The 20,545-nt window shown below is 36.5% G+C and overlaps 1 protein-coding gene across 6 annotated transcripts in view; it reads right to left on the bottom strand.

The window, feature by feature from the left end:
* MAP3K4 (mitogen-activated protein kinase kinase kinase 4) overlaps positions 1 to 20,545 on the bottom strand; it is an 82,054-nt gene that overhangs the window by 37,583 nt on the left and 23,926 nt on the right. For all 6 annotated transcript variants that reach the window (XM_026109817.2, XM_026109819.2, XM_026109822.2 and 3 more), the window contains exons 3-5: positions 11,264 to 12,645; positions 6,900 to 7,142; positions 1,692 to 1,838 (exon numbers count right to left, since the gene is read on the bottom strand). In XM_026109817.2, coding sequence (XP_025965602.2) covers positions 1,692 to 1,838; positions 6,900 to 7,142; positions 11,264 to 12,645 — 1,772 coding nt within the window. The remainder of the gene's footprint in view (positions 1 to 1,691; positions 1,839 to 6,899; positions 7,143 to 11,263; positions 12,646 to 20,545) is intronic.

Here is a 20,545-nt window from a genome sequence, read left to right as displayed (position 1 = left end):
CTGCTATCATCCTGGTGGTGAACCCTCTAGCCATACCCATGATTTCCACAGTTATTTAAAGCTGAATTAAAAAAGTTTAAAAATCTTCTATTAACCAGGAAGCTTCATCTGAACATATCCTCCTGGAAATGGATAAGCACAGTGAACTGCCTTCTCAGCTTCTTCTCAGATCCATAATGTTAACAAATGCCATCCTTGTTAGAAGCAGATAAAGTGCTTCCCATTGGTTTCAGGTATTTTCAGACCACAGTGTAATAATGCCAAGACATCGAAACCTTAAAACTCTACTCTAGGTTAGGGAAAGGCTCTGTCTGATAGTCCCAGGTTATATATCCATTCCTGATTGTATTTAATTCTGCTTTCATTCCCAGCTCAATTTCTTTCCCAGGACTCTTGCCTACCTATTACAAAGAGCCCAAAGGAAAAGGCAAAGAGCAAGTCTGACACCTCTCCCTCCCCCACCACAGATCCTACCTTAATTTTCTGACTTCCTACAACTTTCCCCATGCCTATTTTCAGTCCAGATCGTCTCTGCAGCCCTCTTGCCCAGCCATCCCAACCTTCTATGACAATCCTAACCTTTTACCCTATCTTCTTCCCTGCGGCTCCTGCTACCATAACCTGGGACTCTGAGTAGGCACCAACCGCAGTTCTTCAAAGCTTGATAAAGTTATTCCTATTTAAACAGCCCTGTCATCACACCTTGCATGACCTGCAAAAAGCAGAACCCTTATGCAACTGCATCTGCTGCCAGAGTTCAAGCTCTTGCCTCAAAGCACAAAAAACATTAGAACTCCTTAATGAAACAGGTACAAGCACTTCAGAATGGGCAAGACATACCATTTTTCTTTTATCTAGCCAGGTCATTTGTGCTGGAAGTTTCTAGAAATTTCAGATCAAGGCAGTCATACAGCATAAGGAATTTTATTTGAAACAGTACATTTTTACCCTTATAGGCCAAAAAAAGAAAAAAAAGAGGAAAAGAAAAAACAACCACCAAACTTGTACCAGGAAAATCCAGGTATCCTCAACCATAAATGGTACCAGCAGCTTTGCTTACGAAACACTACCAATCAGATATTGAGCCTCGAGTATTTTTTCTGAATAATGAGGACAAAACCCAAACAACTCACAACAGAAAAAATGAACCAGTGTCATCGAGGGAACAAGATTTTAAATTAAAACCACAAAAGAAGAACATTTTATTTAATACCTACTAGAGGCCAAGAGCTTGTCTTTAAAATACCTCTTTGTGTTTAGCTTATTGCAATAACAAATACTTACTAAAAATAAGGCATCATTCTTGGATTAATGCAATACCAAGGTATTAAAACATGATATTAAAAAAACCCTGTATTTTATTTAATAATAAAAGGTTAAATTAAACTATCCATTTAAATCTGGGCAATTTACAATTCTATTTATGAACCGTTTCATTACAAATACAATTTACAAATTTATTGTACCACAATCCAGTTTTAAAAAAACATTGTCTTAATATGCTAATTTGTTCTTTGTTTAAAATGACATAGGCCTTACAAGGGTCATTAAAAGAGTAAAACGAGGGCAATATAGCACCATGAAAAACATTATCAAGTCCTATGTCTGACAGGGACAATAGATTTCTAACAGTAATAGTCAGAATAATAAACTTATTGGAACTCCAAATACATTCTCTTTTTGAAGCTTACCATTAACATTTTATGCAGGTCCTCTTCAAAAGGATCAATGTTGCAGTCAATCTTTTGCAAGTCATCTAACACCTCACGTAACATAAACTGATAATATTGCTTCATTAAAAGGCCACCCTTCAGGACCTCTTTACACTCTCTTACTAGCTGCAAGAGAAAAACCCACAAACTGCAATCAGCAAAGACATTATGCTTAAATTCTCTCTGGGAATTCAAAGTTTAATTTGTCTAAATATGTCAGTTTGTCACTACCTGATTTATACAGCTTTTAGAGATGAATACAGTCACTCTACACGTCTCCAGGAAAGATCTGCACTAGTTTTCCAGGGTTATTTACTTGCCATCATGCCTCTTGCCACATAACTGTACACAGAGATGGAGGCAGATGTTTCCGATTTTGTCCTCTACACAGGGCCACAGCAAGCAACTTACCGGATAGTTTAAAAGTTTTGAATTGGGCAAGAGGCCTCACAACCATCAGTGCATTTGACAGCAGCTTGAAGATCTATGAGAGGTATTTTACTATGGGAATTTCAGTCTCAATTTATTGGAAAGGTGCCCACAACTCTAAAACCTGTACCATACCTGAAAACAGTTGGAGTTTCTTTCGCTGTTTCACTGGAAAAGGCTAAAACCAGGCAAGCTACCTTTTAATTAATAGAAGTGACCATTTTGGTCAAACAGCTGTGTCCCCTACCTGAAAGCTTACAGCTTTTATTTATTTAAAGAAACAGGCACAACCACAAACACAGGAGTACACAAACGGTACCATAAGTTTCAAATCTACACTTGCAAATGTCTTTAAGTCCTTCCACTGCTAAGCTTTTATTCTTCTGAAATTAATTATCAGTTTCCAGGTCTGACAACCCTTGATCTTTTCTGAGCAACAACATCATTAAATCAAGAGTCTGAGAGAATGAGAGGGAAGACAGGGTCATTTGGAGAGGCAGAGGGAATGGAATTATTGATTAATCTCTGCTTTTTTGAACTCTTCTGTAATTTCTTTTGCAGGGATAGTTATTATCAATATAGCAGACTCTATGCATGAGAAAATATAATGACATGAAAGCAAAAACCATACAAGAAATAACAATATTAAAGCATCAGGAGTTCTACTGAATTTGTTACAGGCCAAAATGCATTAGGCTATGCACCATAAACACGCAGGAGCGAGGGGAGGTAATTTTATAAACTCTCTAGTTTAAAACTTATCAATAGTTCAGTGGAAAAAAAAGGAAAAAAGTTAGTGTAATTTATTTTAAGATGGAAATCCAAAAATTAGCTATTTACATACCTAGTATGACACACATTTAAAAATAAATGTGTATTCTTTAGTCTCCACTCACATACAGTGTACACTGTGCTAACCTATTGTCTTATTTTGCCCTTGGATCCACAAAGGAACATGTAATTTGTTCAAAGTTGAAATTTATAGCTAATTACCCATTATTCACAGAAACAGATGGGACTTTGCAATATCACTTGCCCATAGAACTTTGCTACACAGTATAGTATATTTCACAGATACATGCGAAGTCCACTTTTAAAACTTGCGAAGAGTAAGATTTGTCTATTCCAGATTAGCATACTATCGAAACTTCATTAAAATACATTTTTTTCTTTTAAACAGTATTCTTTCTTCTAAAAATACTGCTGTATACAAACACACAGTGTTACTGAACAACAGAATATAGGATTTACAAAAAAACTAGTAATAATGCTAGGCATTTTAAGTGTCAGTTTGTTGGAACTGAAACTAACACGGCAATAGGCAACCCCCAGAAATGGTCTATAATGGGCATCCTAAAGAATGTGCAATTTGCTTAAGCTGAAGATATTATCACTATTATTGCTTTGTTTGATGTATTTCCTTTTGTTTAGCAATTCTGTAGAAGAACTTCTTTCCTGCAAACCAGGTGGTGCAGGTCACACAACTTCCACTGTAATTTATAGCAAACAAGTTTATAGTAAGGATTTTCATTCTTTCAAATATTTGACCTATAAATTAAGTATGTCACCAAACATGCAAATTTTTTTATTCCAGTAGTTTTCAAAATTTCCACCACCACCTACTCTAAGCGATGTATAACTGATGCACAAAACCTTTCTCGGCAGAATGCATTAACCAGTTAGTAATTTGTGGCAATTGCTCTAAGTGGTATCAGTCAGAAACCAATCAGAAACCCGGTAACTGTGACTTTTTAAACCACTTTTCAACAAGGTCAGACTACCCTGAAGTAGTGAGTAACATGACAATAATGCTCCTTAAGTAGTCTGCACAAAATGTTTATGGCTGATGGTAAGGAATGCTAATCCAAAAATTTGAAGATCCAACACATGCTGCTAAGACTATCTAGACAAGAATGCCTATTGTCAGATACTGCTTTCTCCATCCAAATATATATCCCTTAATTGGCTTCTTCTTTAATCATTAAAACACATTCAAATATTGCTTGGCTAACAAATGTGGTGATAACAGAATTAGTAATTAAAAAATCAGCACCAGGATCAATTTACAATATGCTACAGTGCTTCTAGTTATAGACATACTTGAGCAAGTAAGAAATTACTTGTTCGTAAACTGCCCTCTCTAATACAGTGTCCTATAATCTGGAACTAAAAACCTTTTAGTAGTAATGTCCACTGATTTCCTCACTGTTTTTTGTAAGAAGGAAGTCTTCTTCCACACTGGTGGAAGTAGACTAGTAGTGGTGCTAGAACAGCACCATCTACTACCTCTTGGCGATGCAAACTGTTATGCAAGATCAAGAGAGGTATCTGTCAGGTATTCTGCAGACGATACTTCACTGTGAGACACTCAACACATGCAAGACAAAAAAAAATCACTTGCCAGTTTAAACAGACAAAGAAAGTGGGAATCTAGCCACCTAACAAAAATGGAATATAGAAATTTAAAAAATCAAGCACACATATGCACACACACACCTTTCACTTCTCAGCAATAAATGCAGACCTGGTAAGAACTACCTTGAACTGTTCCAGGAACTACACTGTCACTACACAATGTTAAACTGCTATTAAAAGAGAACAGCTCTCCAAGACACAGAATAATCAGGATTACAGAAGGTGTTGTTAGAAATGAAACATGGAGATCTCTCAAAAAGGAGAGGTTTGTGAGAAACAATGGGAGAAAGAAAGTACATTTCAGGAGGCATATAATCTGTTCTGTATCTTTTTATTTATTTTTTAAGAATCACCTTGGAGAAGTTGAGGATCAAGACCGGCATGCATAATATATTCAAACAATGCTGCTACATATTTCAAATGGTACCAAAAACTAACATATTTAAGGACTCACTGCCCCAAATGGATGGTACACTCAGACCATCACTGTGGAAACACAACTGGACTGTACTATGTGAATATGAAGAAAGATTGAAGGGACTAGGTTTGTTAGAAATGTAGAGGAAAAAAAGGCTCAAAGGGGATCTAATCACAGCCTTTCAATACCTAAAAGGTAGTTATAGAGAAAACGAAGGTACTCTTTTCACAAGGATGCACATGACAGGACAAGAGGCAGACACAAGTTGCTTCAGGGGAAATTCTTTCTAGATACTAGAAAAAAAAATTTACCATGAAAACAATTAAACATTGAAACAGGTTACCCAGAGAACTAGTGGAGTCTCCCTCCCTGCAAATACTGAAGACCTGGTTGACAGGGTCCTGGATAACCTAATCCAAGGCCCAACTTTCAACAAAAGGTTGTACCAGATCATCTCCAGAAGTCCCTTCCAACCTAGACTTTTCTGTAATTGTGTAATATTTTGTCAGCTCAAAGAACAAAACAGATCCCTAGACTCTGTTCTGAAACTCCTCAAGACCTTAGGAATCATAATTCCTTCAGGAAGCAAAACGAACTATTTGCGAAATCTTCTGATGTTCTGGAATATTGCCTGGGGTAGCAAGAATTTGGTGCGTTGAATTCATTTGTTCAGTGTAATTAGTGAGACAGTATCAAACTGGTCCGCAACATGTACATTGCTTTCACAGCAAGAAGCTGTCACCTTTACTTAACTCTGAAAGTCCACAAAGAAGCTAAGAGACAAAGATAAAAATTATCCACAGTCTCTGGAAAACAAGGATATTGCACTGTCAGACTTGACTATAATTTGACTCATAAGATTGACATTGTAGGTCCTGTACTATTGGATACAAGAGGATTCAAAATCTTAGAAGAATCCCAAGGAAAGAAAGAGGGGAGGGGAAACAAAAAATAAGGACTGCCACAGAAATGGTTGTCAGAAACTTAAATTAGTTGATTAACATACTTGACACTATAAAATAACCTAGCAATTGCTTTTGGAATGCTGGATAGCTGTAACGTGAAATCATCTATCAGTTTGAGAGTATATTTAAATGTTGACCCTGAAGAACCACCTGATGAAGCCATGATTTGCTCATGTTTGTCAGGGACTGGGAGATGACTTTAGATCAACACCTTTGTGCAAAGTCTGGTTCAGGGCATCCTAAAAAGATTGTCTGAATAGTCCTCCTTAGATCAAATAATCAGAAAAGAAACCCCCATACAACATTCTCAGATAGCAATAGGACTGGAAATCTTTGTTCACTAACTTCAGAAAGTATCAGACATTTTATATACAAAAATTACTTCAGGAAGTAAGATCATTTTGGTCCCCACTCCCACCACCCTACACTACGCGACCTCTGAATTTTGGCAGGTCTTACATTCACAAAGGAAAAAGGATGATTTCAAAGAAAAAACAAATACACAGACCCTTAAATCTGTCTCTTTAAAACTAGTCATTCTGCCTAGGGCACCCAAATAGAGAAAAAATGTGTATGTTCAGACTCTTGAACGAGGCAACACAGAATAAAGATTCAAATTTACAGTAGACAAGGAGATCAACAGTTATATGTCCATTTAATGCCAACTATTTAAACCATTTTGTGGACAGGCTTGTGCAAGTGGAATACTATTTACTTTCACTGGCTGATGATTCTTTAATCACCAGTTTTGACTCCTGACAGTCTAAATCAGAGAGCTACAGCGATCAGTTATTTACTTTGTAAAAACCAAATCTCCATATGAAATACAAGACTCCATAAATTATTACAAAATTATGTACTGACATTTCTTAAGCAAATCCTCTTTAAACAGACCACCTTACCACAACAAAAAGACAAAGTAATTTCAAATAATAAAAATAAAGAACAGTTGAGGCAAACCTGCTTAATACTCAAAAGAGATGGTTCCCCAGCAGGTCTTTGTTCCAACCTTAGCTTGAGACATTCATGGATAACATTGAGCAGGACTCGGCAAAGGACCAAGAATGCAGGTTCAAAAGATGGTAAATCCATAGATTTCAGCTCTTCCCATGATACAGTGCTGCATTTTTTCTCACAGGAAGGTGGGGAATTTAATAACTGCACATAATCTGAACACAACATGGGATCTGGAAATTCTGAAAACTGTAACAAGAAATAGGCATTGTGAAGAGGATCCTTAACTTTAAGATTTAGGGTTTGTTTTAAGTAGCATGCACAAAAGATTATCTTTAAAAGGTTAAGTTTTTATTTCAGCTGCTTTTTAATTAACTGACAAATCAGCCACCGCAGTCTTTTTTTTGTTTTTTTTTTAAAGCTAACATTCTACTTTTTTTTAGAGGATCTCCAGGCTGAGGAAAGCAATCGTGGACCCTTGAGTAAACAAAATCTCTTACTTTGTTTTGCTTAAGATGATTAAAGCACCCACTAAAGCAGAAAAGCCTTCGCTGCATAAGAAGAAACTGTTATTTAAAGTTATCATGAATATATAAGTTAAGCCTAATATACAGGAATGCATATTCAGGTCATTCTAAGATACAATACCTGAGAATGGTGAGTAAACTCATTTTTTAAGTATGTTCACATTGCAAAGTAATGCAATGTTCAAGAGTCACTAGCTAAATTCACCAGAACAGCTGAAAAATAGCTTATAAACTCTGGTAGATGTAAGAAATTGAAACTGGAATTACAAAAGGAAAACAAAAGAAAAAGAGATCTACTTGATATCTTTTCCAATTAATAAAAATAAACTTATTTTTCATTTAGAAACACCTTCTAATTAGAGAAAATAACTATACATTGTACATATCTAAACTATATATCGTGTTATAATGTTCTAATCAAAGATGTACATGCAGGCACTGTGTGTTTTAATATAAATTTACTCTAAGTTTTCAGAAAATTTGGACTTTACTACGTGCGCAGTTTGCAATAATGAAAACTGCACAATGTACATCACTTAAGGAAAAACGTGCCTGTAAGGTTTGGACTCTTTCACTCAGATTGAATTTGCTTTATTCTAATTCTTAATTCATACCTGCTAACTATAACACCTGAATATCCTTCACTGACATATTAATAGACATAATTAGCATTCGTTACCTTTTTCTTCAGTGCCAAATCTAACTAGCATCACTTCAAAGGAAAGGAAAACAGATTAACAGAAATTAGATTAAATGATAAAGTGCTGCCTAGAAAGCTAAAAACTTTCACACACACTAGCCATGTTTAACTTCATTATCTAACAGACAATGAAAGAAGAAATTATTCCTTTACACCTACATACACATTTTTGACATTTTGTGCCTACAGTATCATACAAGCTCTGCATTCTCAAAAAAGCCACACAAAATTACAGTTCCTGACAGAGTAAGTTTTCTAAGTATTTTTTTTTTCTAATATTGTGATGCTTGACTCTGTCACGGCGGATGGAATAGAATATTCACTATATCTAATGTTGGCACAAAATTTATTACGAGCTGCAAATTCTTAAGCGGTTTATAAAACCACTAGCGCACTATGCAGAGATAGCAAACATGCACGAGCAGAGACTTCCACTATAGCTCGTACAACTGAATTTTAATCACTAGTTGATCTACAGTACAGGAACTTATCCTCTTAAAAGGTATATTAATAGACCTTTTTAATCTGACTCCATTAAAAAACAAAAAACAAATCACCTCCCCTACTTTCTGAAGAATAGCACCAGTGCTAAAAGCTTTTACATGAGAGATTTTAATTAGTAATAGATCATGCAAATGCTACACTTGCTACTAGACTACAACAAAATATTTGAAAAAAATCCTCACTGTAATGCAAGTGCAGTTTTAGAATATTTAGTTCTGATAAAAATATTAAAGAACTAGTCCAGCAGCAAAAATAACCCAGCAAAATTGAATGTGTTACTTCATTTTTTAACATTAAGGAAAACAGCAAAAGACTTTGAAACATAAGGGCTTAGTTTTAGTCCCTTGACCTTCTATTATTCAACTTGAGTAAACTTAATTCTCAGCAGGCCCAATTTTAAACAGGTTAAGGTCTACAAAACACCTCTATAAAAACCCAAGAAAACAAAAACCAAGCAATTCATTAAGATCCTACATAAAAATCTATAGTCAAAAGCATAGCTAGTTAAATGAACTAAAAATAGGGTGCAAGTGCTTTGGATATTGTTCTACTGAATTAGCTACATACCTAATTTTGTAATTTAAAATAAATATTAGCTATGTTGTTAAGACTCAAATCACAGAACTTCTGAACAAAACAGACTCTTGCTTGCATAAGCCATGTTAAAGTATTAGAGCCTAATTATAATGAATGACACTTGTATTTAAAAATGTTCTAAAAACCTATTTGTATAAACACTTACATATTTCAAATGAAATTAGCATTAACATAGATTTTTTTAAATACAGCGGGAGAATTCAGAAAGAGCATTTTAGATGTAAATTAATCATTAAGTAATAATAGAAGTGAAAATATCTTCACGGTTTTTAAAAATACATGTACATACATAAGCACAGAGTCAATATATAAAAATAACTTATCAGAAGCAACAAAGACTAACTAAACACTAGTAGCTCTGACTTAATACAAATATCAGCCTGAACTGCACAGAAAAATCCCAAGACACTACATGCAAAGTACTGTCAGATGCAAATGCCAAGCAATTCAAAACTGTGTCTTCTCCTATTTTAGTCTGATGTCATCTGTTGCTACAGTAGGTATCACACTTATGACAAATAGTGTTTTCCATTTTTGGCAGCATTCTTTTAATTTTAGGGCAGACAAAGAAGTTTACAGTCCTTTTTTCATAACGTTCATGTTAAGAAATGGTATCATGGCTAAAAAGAGGACAACAGTCCAAAGAAAACGGAATAATTTGTGAAAATGAACACTGTAAGAAGTCACACAGGTGGAAGAGGAGGGAGAGATTATCATTACATCTCACACAGGTCATCCACTGCTCAGTTTCCAAAAGGTTTAGTTCCGTGAATCTTCAGCAAAGCCTTTAGTTATTCGTGTTTCACTAACTAGTTTCAAGAACCCTTACTGACGTCCACATATTTAAGGTATTTAGCAATTTCACAAATGTACACAAAATTGTTTTCAAACCCCTCAAATTAAGTTTTATTTCCCTTCATTTTAAAAGTATTTCTACCTACATATCGAGTGAAACTTTTAACCCAAAATATATGTTTTGTTTTGCTTTTCTTTTCCTTTTTTTGGTTACTGTAACAGATACCTGCAAGTTTTGCTTATGTACATGGCTATCTAGAAATAAACTTTTTTTTTTTTTTTTAATGCAAAACTTCCTAGAACAAGTTGAAGTCATCTGGAGAATAAATGAAAATTCAACCAATGGTATTTTTTTTTTTAATAATCTCTAAAAGCCTTTTCAAAAGAAAAAAATTACTTCATAAATATGAATATAATCATCCTAAAAATCAATTCCAAAGGAGGCAAACTTTCTCTCTCCTTTTGCAAATAAGAAGTCGACATGTCAAAGAGCACAAAAGGCATCTGTGTAAGAGCTGGCATAATATCATAAGAAATCTCTTTATCTATGGTTAAGCCCCACACGATGCCATTTTATCAAGGAGGTAAGTCATCCTGATTACTAGTTCTTCCTAATATAAAATTGCCTAAAAGTTTATGTTAAGAAAAAATATTAAGCCTTGAAAGAGTTAGTGACCACAGATTACCACATGAAACTTCAGATACTGTCCTTGGTTTACAGCTTACTTGATAATTTTTTTTTTAAACTCACTTATTTTAATTAAGCATATAACATCACCTAAAGAAGGAAAACAAAAAAAGAAAAGAAAAAAAAAAATCAAACTAAGAGCTAGTTGAAGAAAATATTCTTATTGTGCCACTACAGTATTTCACTTATTTAGACCAGGAAAAAGACCAATAATGATGTTTTGCTAAAGGCTATCTTCCAGAGAGATAGCCACTCTTGAAGACAAGAAAAGGAAAGTGTACCATTTCCCTCGCTAATCTTTTCTCATGATTGAACTTTTGTGCCTGATTTTCCATTTCAATTTGTCTGACTTACAGTTTTAGCTGTTAGAGCAAAACAACAGATTTACCTCAGCAGTAGTAGCATAGGGCTCTTAAGCATAACATACATTCTCTCTCTCTTTTGAAACCCAGCAAAGTGACTGATATTTTCACAAGATCACAATTCCTCTAGTTTCAATTAAAAACAATACTGCAGGTGGAGGTACTCCTGTTACCCATTTACTCTAATAAGTACCTACCTCTAGCTGGTGATCACTCCTTACCAGCGCCATACGGGCCCTTTGCAATGAACCATGCATTAGCTTGTGCAGTCTTAAAATTAGCTTCCTCAACCCCATTTGCTTCAGTGCTTTATCTACAAATGGCCTGTAAATAGAGGTCAAACAGTGTTTGCTGCAGCCTGCCTCAGCACTGCATTCTGGAATAACCCAAGAGGCAGAGTCATCCTCAGATTCAAGCCTATCAAGCTTCCTTGAAAAATGGTCCTGAAAGTCAAAATTTGGCTTATTAGTAAAATTGTTCTTGATGGCTTGTCTAAGTTCCTCGACGTTTTCCTCAGAGATTTGTTCTTCACCATCACTCTCCTCTGTGCAAGTTCCTGAGGATTCCTTTACTTCTGTTTCCCTATCAACTTCCTCATCCTCTGGATCATTGTCCTTAGACAGTCCAGGAGAAGGAATTTCAAACACTGGCCAGCCAATGTCAGAAAGATTTTTGATGCCCAAAACAGTTCCCATTATCCTTAGTTTTTGATTTAAATCTTTTGTAATGTTTAACCACAGACAGAGTGCCTGCACTCTGTCTTGGAAGTCCTTTGCAGCATACTTTTCATAGTCCTTTTGAAGAGCCTGCAGAGATGGATAAAGTGCTTCTATATACTCCAGCAGCTCCATTATCCGCTTTACTTGCTCAAATGAGACCCGCTGGCGATGGAGGTGTTCGTGGTAACTTGAGTAACCCAAAGCACTAGTTCCATGTGTTGCTTTGCAAACTCCTTCTCCTGCAGTACCATTGAGACTGGCTCCATTTTTTACACAGGAGAAGCTTCCATAGTTCACTTTGAAGGTGAGGATTTCATTGATAATATCAGGGATAGCTTGACGGGCCGCATAGAGATAGAGGTCTTGGTCATTAATGCTCCGGCCAGCATGCCAAGCTTGCAGCTCCAGCCAGATCAGTTCATTGGATCGGTTCAGCCAGACAGAAGAGGTGTTTTCCTGTCCTCTTTGCTCCCTGTCCTTTTTCTTTGAGACTGAGGTAAGTTTTAACAAAAGCCGCAGGGTTTCAAAGAATTTTAAGCGGTCTGCTGGGCAATCAGTCCTAGAAGTCTGGCGTGTAGTTCTGGCTATTGGCATGGGCACAGAGACCGGAAGCTTAGCATTGCTACAGCCAAGGCTGAGGTAAGGCTTATTGAGATCAACATCTGGAATTGTTTTTTTTGGCAAAGACCCACCAACTGAGTCTAACATAAATGAGCACTGCACATTTTTCTTGTGATCTCGTTCTGTTGTCCTTAGGGTGGCTCGGTTCTTTTTCCCTTGCTTATAGCTGTGCTCTTCCACATTCTCAATGGCTTTCCCATTGTCTTTATGCACAGACTGAGTTGGTAAACCCATTTTTTCTGTAAGAGAGAAAAAAAAAAAAGTGACTGCAGCAACAAGGAAAAACACCACCACCACACTGATTCAATCAGCTCCAGATCACATTTCTTAGGGTATGGATATAATGTTTCTTCATACCAACAACACAAGATTTGCGAGTGTAAAACAGTCTCAGAAATTAGCATGAGTCTACCTGAATCAATACAGCAAAGGATAATTTTCTCTCCTCTTGCTTTACCTCTTATGTAGAGGTGACCTTGGAGAACTTTCATTATTTTGAGTTTGTCATCTACATAGAATTCTGGATGATCAAAAGGCAAAGAATGGTTTCCAAGGTCATTTTCTATATGCTCATCACAATCTCCCAAAAAAGAATTCAAAATGCAGGACAACATTATTAAGGTTTCTAAGTCAAACACTTAGAATTAAAGAAATCCCATGCTTAAAGTGCACATGCAATTTCATAAAAACTGCAGCATGTATGGGTTCTGAAACTATTTAGCATGAACAATCCAACCTTGACACTGGTGGGGGCTTGATCTTAGGTCTGGGAAACATCCTGTTGTCCATCAGATTCACAACCTGAACACCAGCAGCCTACTTCCCTATTCTCTCCACAAGCAGTCATTGCCTTCTCCCTAACCACGTAATAGCAGCCTTTTTCTGCCTAATGGTGCAAGCAACCTCCTCTTCTCTTCCTGTGCTTTCCCCAGAAGCAGCAGACATTCATCACATTGCTCTTCTGTAGAGCTAACAAAAACACTTCAAGCTAGACTTTGCGTATGATCAGGTCAGGAGGCAATGGCTGGTGTATCAGACAGTGGTTCCCACTCTCTTACGGAAGTAGTGACAGGCTGGACAGAAGCATCTGTAGACTAGCTGTAGTCCAGTGGTCACCAGGTGGAACACAACAAGCTCCATGGTCACATTTCCCCCTGCCCCCCATAGGGCCCCTGCTTAATGCAAGAATAGAGAGGAAAAAAACCAAACAAACAAGAAAAAACCCCACACACTTACAGAATGATCACTGACTACTTTGTCTTCTTTTCACTGTTCACTGTGCAAATCTAAGCATTATCTCCTGCACATAGCTCACTTTTGACTCTTCTACAGGAAGAAGTAATAATTTCCATAGGGTCTTCGCTACTGTGTTCCTCACTATAATATCTATTAATACCAGAAATACTGGTGCTGAACAAGCCTGTTCAGCGTAAGACTATTGCCATTCTACATATGGAAAATTATGATAGAGAAACACCAGTCAAGCCACACTTACGGGTGACAAAATAGTGAGAGCTACTGCTTGACATTTCAGAGTATTTAGCACTGTGTTCAAAGCTCCTTGACTTCAAATGTACCTTGGATTTGCAACACTTCTGTGAACCAAACCCCAGAATCTCTAGCTTAGCTCTGGGAAACATGAAATATTGTAAATTATTAATGACGACACATGAAGAGTTTCACTTGTGTTACTTGCCTAGCATCATGCAAATTCTGATGACATAATCCTGTTATCAGATGATGCACTTCACTATCTTATTAACTATCAAATCACCCTTCATGCTTGTTTCATTCACTATATATCTTCCAATACCTGCAGCATCTTGCAAGTCATATACAAATCAGTTTCCTTTGTTACAAAATTCCATTCAATCACTAACCAGGTAAGACAGCAGTTCTCCAGAAAAGAACTGGTGCAATAATGTAACTCAAAGACTATCTAAATGTACGCATGCGAAGGAGTTGTATTAAGGTTGCAGAATGGAGAGGTATGTGGATAGAGCACTTTCCTCCCAAATCTGGAGCATTCCTCAAATGTGTTCTTATTTGATTTGCAGAAAGAGCTAACAGGAAAAAAGAAAAAACACAAAACAAAACATGCTTTAGAAAGTGTATGTACTCCTACCATGAATAATTTCTACACTGTTACAAAAGTCTTAAGAGTATTGTACCAGTTCAGGAAATGTTATGAATGAATGGTATAGTCATTGATATTCACAGGCACACTGAAGAATGCAGGGACAGAAATATTCAGTCCCCTTAAGGGGAACTGAAAAGAGAAAATGCCTCAAGAATTTGAAGAATTCTAAGAGCAGCAAGGCCACTTGACCTCTGGCACTTTCTAACATCTCTGGAGGTTTGTACAGATCTGCGAACAATTCCATGTTTAAGCACAGCCCCTCATGTTAAAGAAAAAAATCCCGGCCGGGGCGGGGAAATCAGATATTCCACCAAACGATCATACTCAAGACAAGGTTTGCCAGTAAAGGCACTATCTGTTATTAGACCAACAGGTGTAACTGGGAAATCCAGACAAGCTTTTGGGCATACTAATCCTTCCTGAGGTCTGAAATAAAAGCAGGAGACTTCAAAGCTAAATAAGAGTTGAAAACAATGAGATTGCTATAGGCTTTTTCCAATATACCAAGTATTTCACCCTTTTTTCTGCTCCCTTAAGCTATTACAGCTATATATAGTAACCTCACCACTGCAGCATCATACTGACAAAAAACAAGGATTCCCAACAAATTCAGAACTTTAAAAACATACTATATCATTCCTAATCTGATCTGCTTCTCTTTACCTAGCTTCCCCTCCAGCTTCTATTCTCCACCCAACTTCCCAATTCCCACCAACACCTACTCTATCTACCCACCTCCTTTTGCCGCACCTCGCCCCATTCAAATTCTTCCCATTTGCCATTAGCAGCATTCAGTCCTGTTCTCCAGGTTCCTCATTTCAACGTACTCTCATTCTTCACAGTTCTAGCTCTTGTTCCCTCTCCAAGTTATTCTGATAGATTCTCTCTCCAAATTGCATAGTCCCAACAGTTCTAAGAGCGCTAAAACATTTCTCAGCTTTCTAGTTCAGGGCCTGAAGAACAAAGCCCAGAATGTTGCAGAGAATGCAAGATTTCCAAAACATCTAGAAAGCTTTTGCTCAGAAACTAAAGCTTTCTCAAGTCTGGCAAACTCATAGGGGAAATGCATGAATTTTTTTTTTTTTAGTATCACAAATCTGTATGAGTTAGTACATATTACAATTATCCTATTGGTTAGAAATAGCATTTCAGTAGACTTTTTCTTTAGAAAGACTAGTTCATTAAGGTAACTGAGTAAAGAACACTGACAAATATTAATCTTACAATCTTAAAATCTTAAGCACAAACCCTGTTTTCAGCTGCTAATGAGCAACAAGTAAATTAATAGTGTGACCTCACACCGCCTCCTTCTACTTCCTAAATCCAAAAAATAATAATAATAATAATAATTAATTCTTTCCCTAGTTGTATAGGACTGGGGTAGGCTATGATGTATACACTGGCATTTAACTCCAAAAAAAGAAAATATTTTCTGAAGAATATATGGAAGAAAAAAGAATCACCAAGTCATAGAAGAAGGAAGTGGAAAGATCTCGGTTCTCACTGAAAGTTTGAAGAAAGAAAATAATGAAAGCTGCACAGTGAACAGGGCTGTTACTTGTATTTTAAAAGCACCGCACATTGCTATATAAAGTCTGGTACAGAAAAAGCAAGGATTTGCAGAAGGGGAAAAGAATCTCATGATTAAGGTAAATGACTGCCATTCTAGAAAACTTGGTTCAATTTCTGATTCTGGTCAACTACATAAACTGTGTCAAGTATGCAACTTAAGCCAAGCTGTTGAAAAAAGTACCCACTAAAAGACAGCTGCTCAACTTCAGATCTGACTTGTGAAAACACTGAGTACTTGCAGCTGAAGTAATTTGGAACTGTATTTCTACACAGAAGTTTCTATTAACTTACCAAATAGTCTGGGGGGGAAAAAAAAGGCTCTGTCTCAGATTTGCCACCCAAAGGCTGTAGCAAATTTACCTCAAGGATGATTCACTTCTACATGCAAAGGATTCACAAGCAGCATAACAGTCTATTAGGTTATCAGTATTTCATCTAGATACTATGCACACCATCTGATTTGTTTTTTAGACTTGGGATTTGCAAATCTATAATACATCTACAAAGGCAACTAATAAAGATGTGACGGGTAACTCAGTTCTTAAGTATTCTGCTTATTTTACATGCATGTGTCTTGCACACATTTTTAAATTAAAAGGTTTGAAGTTCTCCATTTGTCCTATAATACAGGTAACACTGAGAAATATTAAGATATCATGTATGTACATCACTATCCAGAATCAAAGCATAAGTCAACAATTCTAACACAGTAACTGCTTTTTGCAAATATAAAGTTCATTAATACCTCTTCACTACTTTTATTTCAGGAATTCTCACATCTTTCTCTGAAAAGCTACCAAGTATAATAGCAGACAACACACAAAAATCTGACTCAAACACAGTTTTGCTCCTGGATATGGAGACCTACCAGTGATTCTATGAAGTCTGCTATAGAATTCACTATCATCATCTATCTCATACTAATCTGCTCAAACAGTTGCGTGTCAGATCTAACCCTCTCTGGTTACTAACCAGTGAAAGTGGCATTACAAGAGGCAGAACACAAGCTTAAAATTACTGTTTAGCATATTAGCTTGAATTTTGTGCCAGCTGGCATCACTACGAGAAGGCAACAGCACAACCTAAGAGGCTAAGACAGACAAGCAGCAAGAGTATAAGCTTTGCAAGAAAGAAGGAAAATGAAGGTTGGCAGACTTGAAACCCTTAAAGCAAAGCAAAGCAAAGCAAAACAAAAACAAAAACAAACAAAAAAACCCACATCTGAGGTAGATTAGAAACACATTGCCTTTTAACAGCATTTTGATGCTAAAGATTTTGATAACCCTGTAAAATAAATAATGAGAACCCCATGCAAATTCAAAGATCATTTTCTGAACTTAGTTTACTGAACTGTAGTTACCAGGAGGTCCTTTAAAACACTTTGAACATTTATATTTTTAACATGTTATTCTCTTTCAGTATTTGTCTTCAGACCCGCCCTGCCAAAAAACTGAAAGATTAGTTTAAAATATTATGGTTCATTATTAGACATCCGAAATGCCCTGCTACTGTCTTCCTGTTTTTCGATACTCACCATTTAACAAAGCCCAGGCACAATAATAAACAAATTGTTTCAAAATCCTCTCATGTCATCAGTTGTCAGTAATTCAAACACACCCTGATAGTTCTAGAATGATTGTTAAAGTTATAACTGTACGAATTCCTACTAGTAATTTTATTGCAGTTTTGTAAGGTAGACTTAAATCATCTAGTAAAGAAAGTTCAGCTGTACTAACAGATTTTTGGTTATGATTACCTCTAGTGCTGCATGAGCCAGGTAGGTTTAATGACTAAGCAACTATCAATTAGTGAGAAGAGGCACACTGCAGAGGGCTTGAATCTTAAAAAGCTCATTAAAAAAAAAAGAGAAAATGAGCAAGTGATCAAAAGATGAAAACAGAGATTTACCCCCCCCCCATTTTTTTTTTCTAAGTCAATCAGAAACGGGATGAAGTAGAAAGTAAATGCAATAAGCATAGCGCACTGATGCACATACTCATATCTCGCTAGCATGGAATGTTATTTAAAATACAGCACTAATTTTTATACCACGTTATTAAGGGAGACAACCTAAATTGTATGCACAACCATACAGTAATATATAAGAAGCTGCTATCTTCTCTTAAATGAAAAACAGCACACAAAACTAAAAGTCTTTTTAGAGTACTGAGTATGCTCCCATTCCATTGATCATAGTCCTGACAGAAACCATGTAGGTGGCCACAGTCGGTCTTTCCCTTTACCTGGGGTCTGCACAGGCTCCATAGGTAGTTAGATGATACTGCTCGGAAGTCCCACTAGTGGATTTAGCTTACTCTGTCACTCTGTACAGCACAGCCGCGGTGGGGAGGGTTCAACATGCCTCCCACTAGCCATAACTACTACTGCTTTAAAGAAAGAAAATACTGGACTTCTATTTGTTACACAAATTCCCTTTTCTGCTTCCTCTTTTTCATCACACATGCATGTGCAAAAACACACACAGAAATAAAAGTAAAGAAGTTAGTGTTTGGAAGGGTCATGACAACCAGTGAAGAGAAAGTAAATGTGGCAGTGGCAGGCGTAGGTGACAACATATGGAGCATGTACAGAACAAAGGAGGACAGGAGCAAACAACTTGTCTACAAGGGACTCACTGGTTCAGCTGAATCAATGAACACCAAGATGCAGCTGTAAACAAAAAGCAGGACAAATTGTGTTTAGAAACACATCGGCTAAAACAGCTGATTACTAGCAGATACTATGTTAGTTGTGCATACAGACATGATCTGAATCAGAAGGAAATAGCACCCAAATGCAATTACTGCCAATCCAAAGGGACAGATCCTCTTTCTTCTATTTAGCTTCTGACTACAACATCCACTTCATGGTCTACTACGGTTCTAGTGTTTCATGTACTACCAAACACAAAACACTGCCATTCAAAGATGTGTAACTGCATCACTCCCTCAAAATATTAATCATATAACCAATCTAAATTTAAAACACTCCCTTTGCTTGTGATTGTCATCACCTCCTTTTACAATTCTCATTTCTTTCATCACCAGCCTTTTCTCCGTAGTTCCGCACCATCACAGTTTTCAGATCATTCCCTACTGCACTTTGCACTCTTGCTACAGCCTTCTTGCATATCTCAATTTCACAAATTGTCTAGTTCATTTCAAAGTTGAATGGAAACATTTTCCTAATTCCCCATCCTTGACTCCTATTAAATATCAGTCATAGAAATTCAGTCGGTAATTCGCTTTCTTATTACGATTTGAGGATAGTGGTTTAGGTCAGATGCTTTAAAACTGAAGAAACTACATTTCCCTCCCTGAAGAACACTCTGTTATTTTATAGACTGATAAAATATTTGGTAACTGAAGCAACCCTACTTATTTAATCAACAAAATCTTTTGCTTTATTTTCCTGGAAAAATTTGACTTCTCTGGAATGAATGTCACTACTGATGCATAAAATTTCCTCATTCTGTTTTGCGTCTACCCTCCCCTCTTTCCTATTCCCAACCTCTTTTACATGAGCAGGAAGGAGGAAGGCTGAGTTCTATTAAAAATTCTTCTGTGTTCAAACTAGCCTGTTCTGTGGAAGCAGCAGGAAGATGCAGTAAGTTCTGTTCATTTTTACAAAAATATTAGCATTCAAACAATCTGATGCTAACTGTACCGGCTGTAACCACTTCTTTCCTTGTGCAAGTGCACAGAACTCTGAAATGGACAAAAGAAATATGTTCTTGGGCTTCTTTTTCATTACGAACTCTTTCTTAATTTTTGAGTTTATAAACTTTGGTGTTTCATAAAACATATACCTAATCAGTTTTATTGCTTCTACTGTATAGTAGGTCAATATTTTTTTTTCCAAGTGTCTAACTGGAGGAAAAAAAAGCATTTAAAAAATATAAACACAGATATAAAGCCACAAAAGGACAGAGTAAACCATGCTTGTGATTAAGCATAAGAGTAGTATAAGGATTTCATAAAGCTAGGAGTCTAAAGGACTTTTTTGCCCTATAGTAATGGGAAAGTGGTGGTGGGAGATAGAGAACCCATGTTTTAAAATGTCATCATTTAAATCTCAGAATTCAAGCTTCAATTCCCATTCACTAGATTTTCATACTTAAAGATATTATTTGCCTAAGCATGGTTTCTTGAAGGTTGAGTTAGGTTAACAATGTTGCAGAAAATTTGTTTATGCATGTGCTGGTTGCCAGGAAATGCCAAACTTAGATTTACAGAATACTGTAGAACATCACAAGTTGTAGAGCAGTTCAAAAATAGACTGAAAATGCAGGCTATACCATTGCTTTAGTATCTTCAGTTTGGCAGTCAACAAGTCCCATTACCCAGCCAAATGGCACTTGTGGAAGAATAGCTTCATAGGATTTCATGCTTACCTGACTAAGGCAGCTTCTGAGTTTCCAACCCTCC

Source organism: Dromaius novaehollandiae, chromosome 3 (genome assembly GCF_036370855.1).
Source record: "Dromaius novaehollandiae isolate bDroNov1 chromosome 3, bDroNov1.hap1, whole genome shotgun sequence".
Classification (NCBI taxonomy): domain Eukaryota; kingdom Metazoa; phylum Chordata; class Aves; order Casuariiformes; family Dromaiidae; genus Dromaius; species Dromaius novaehollandiae.
Note: the sequence above shows the minus strand (reverse complement) of the source record. Positions and strands in the feature narration are given on the sequence as shown.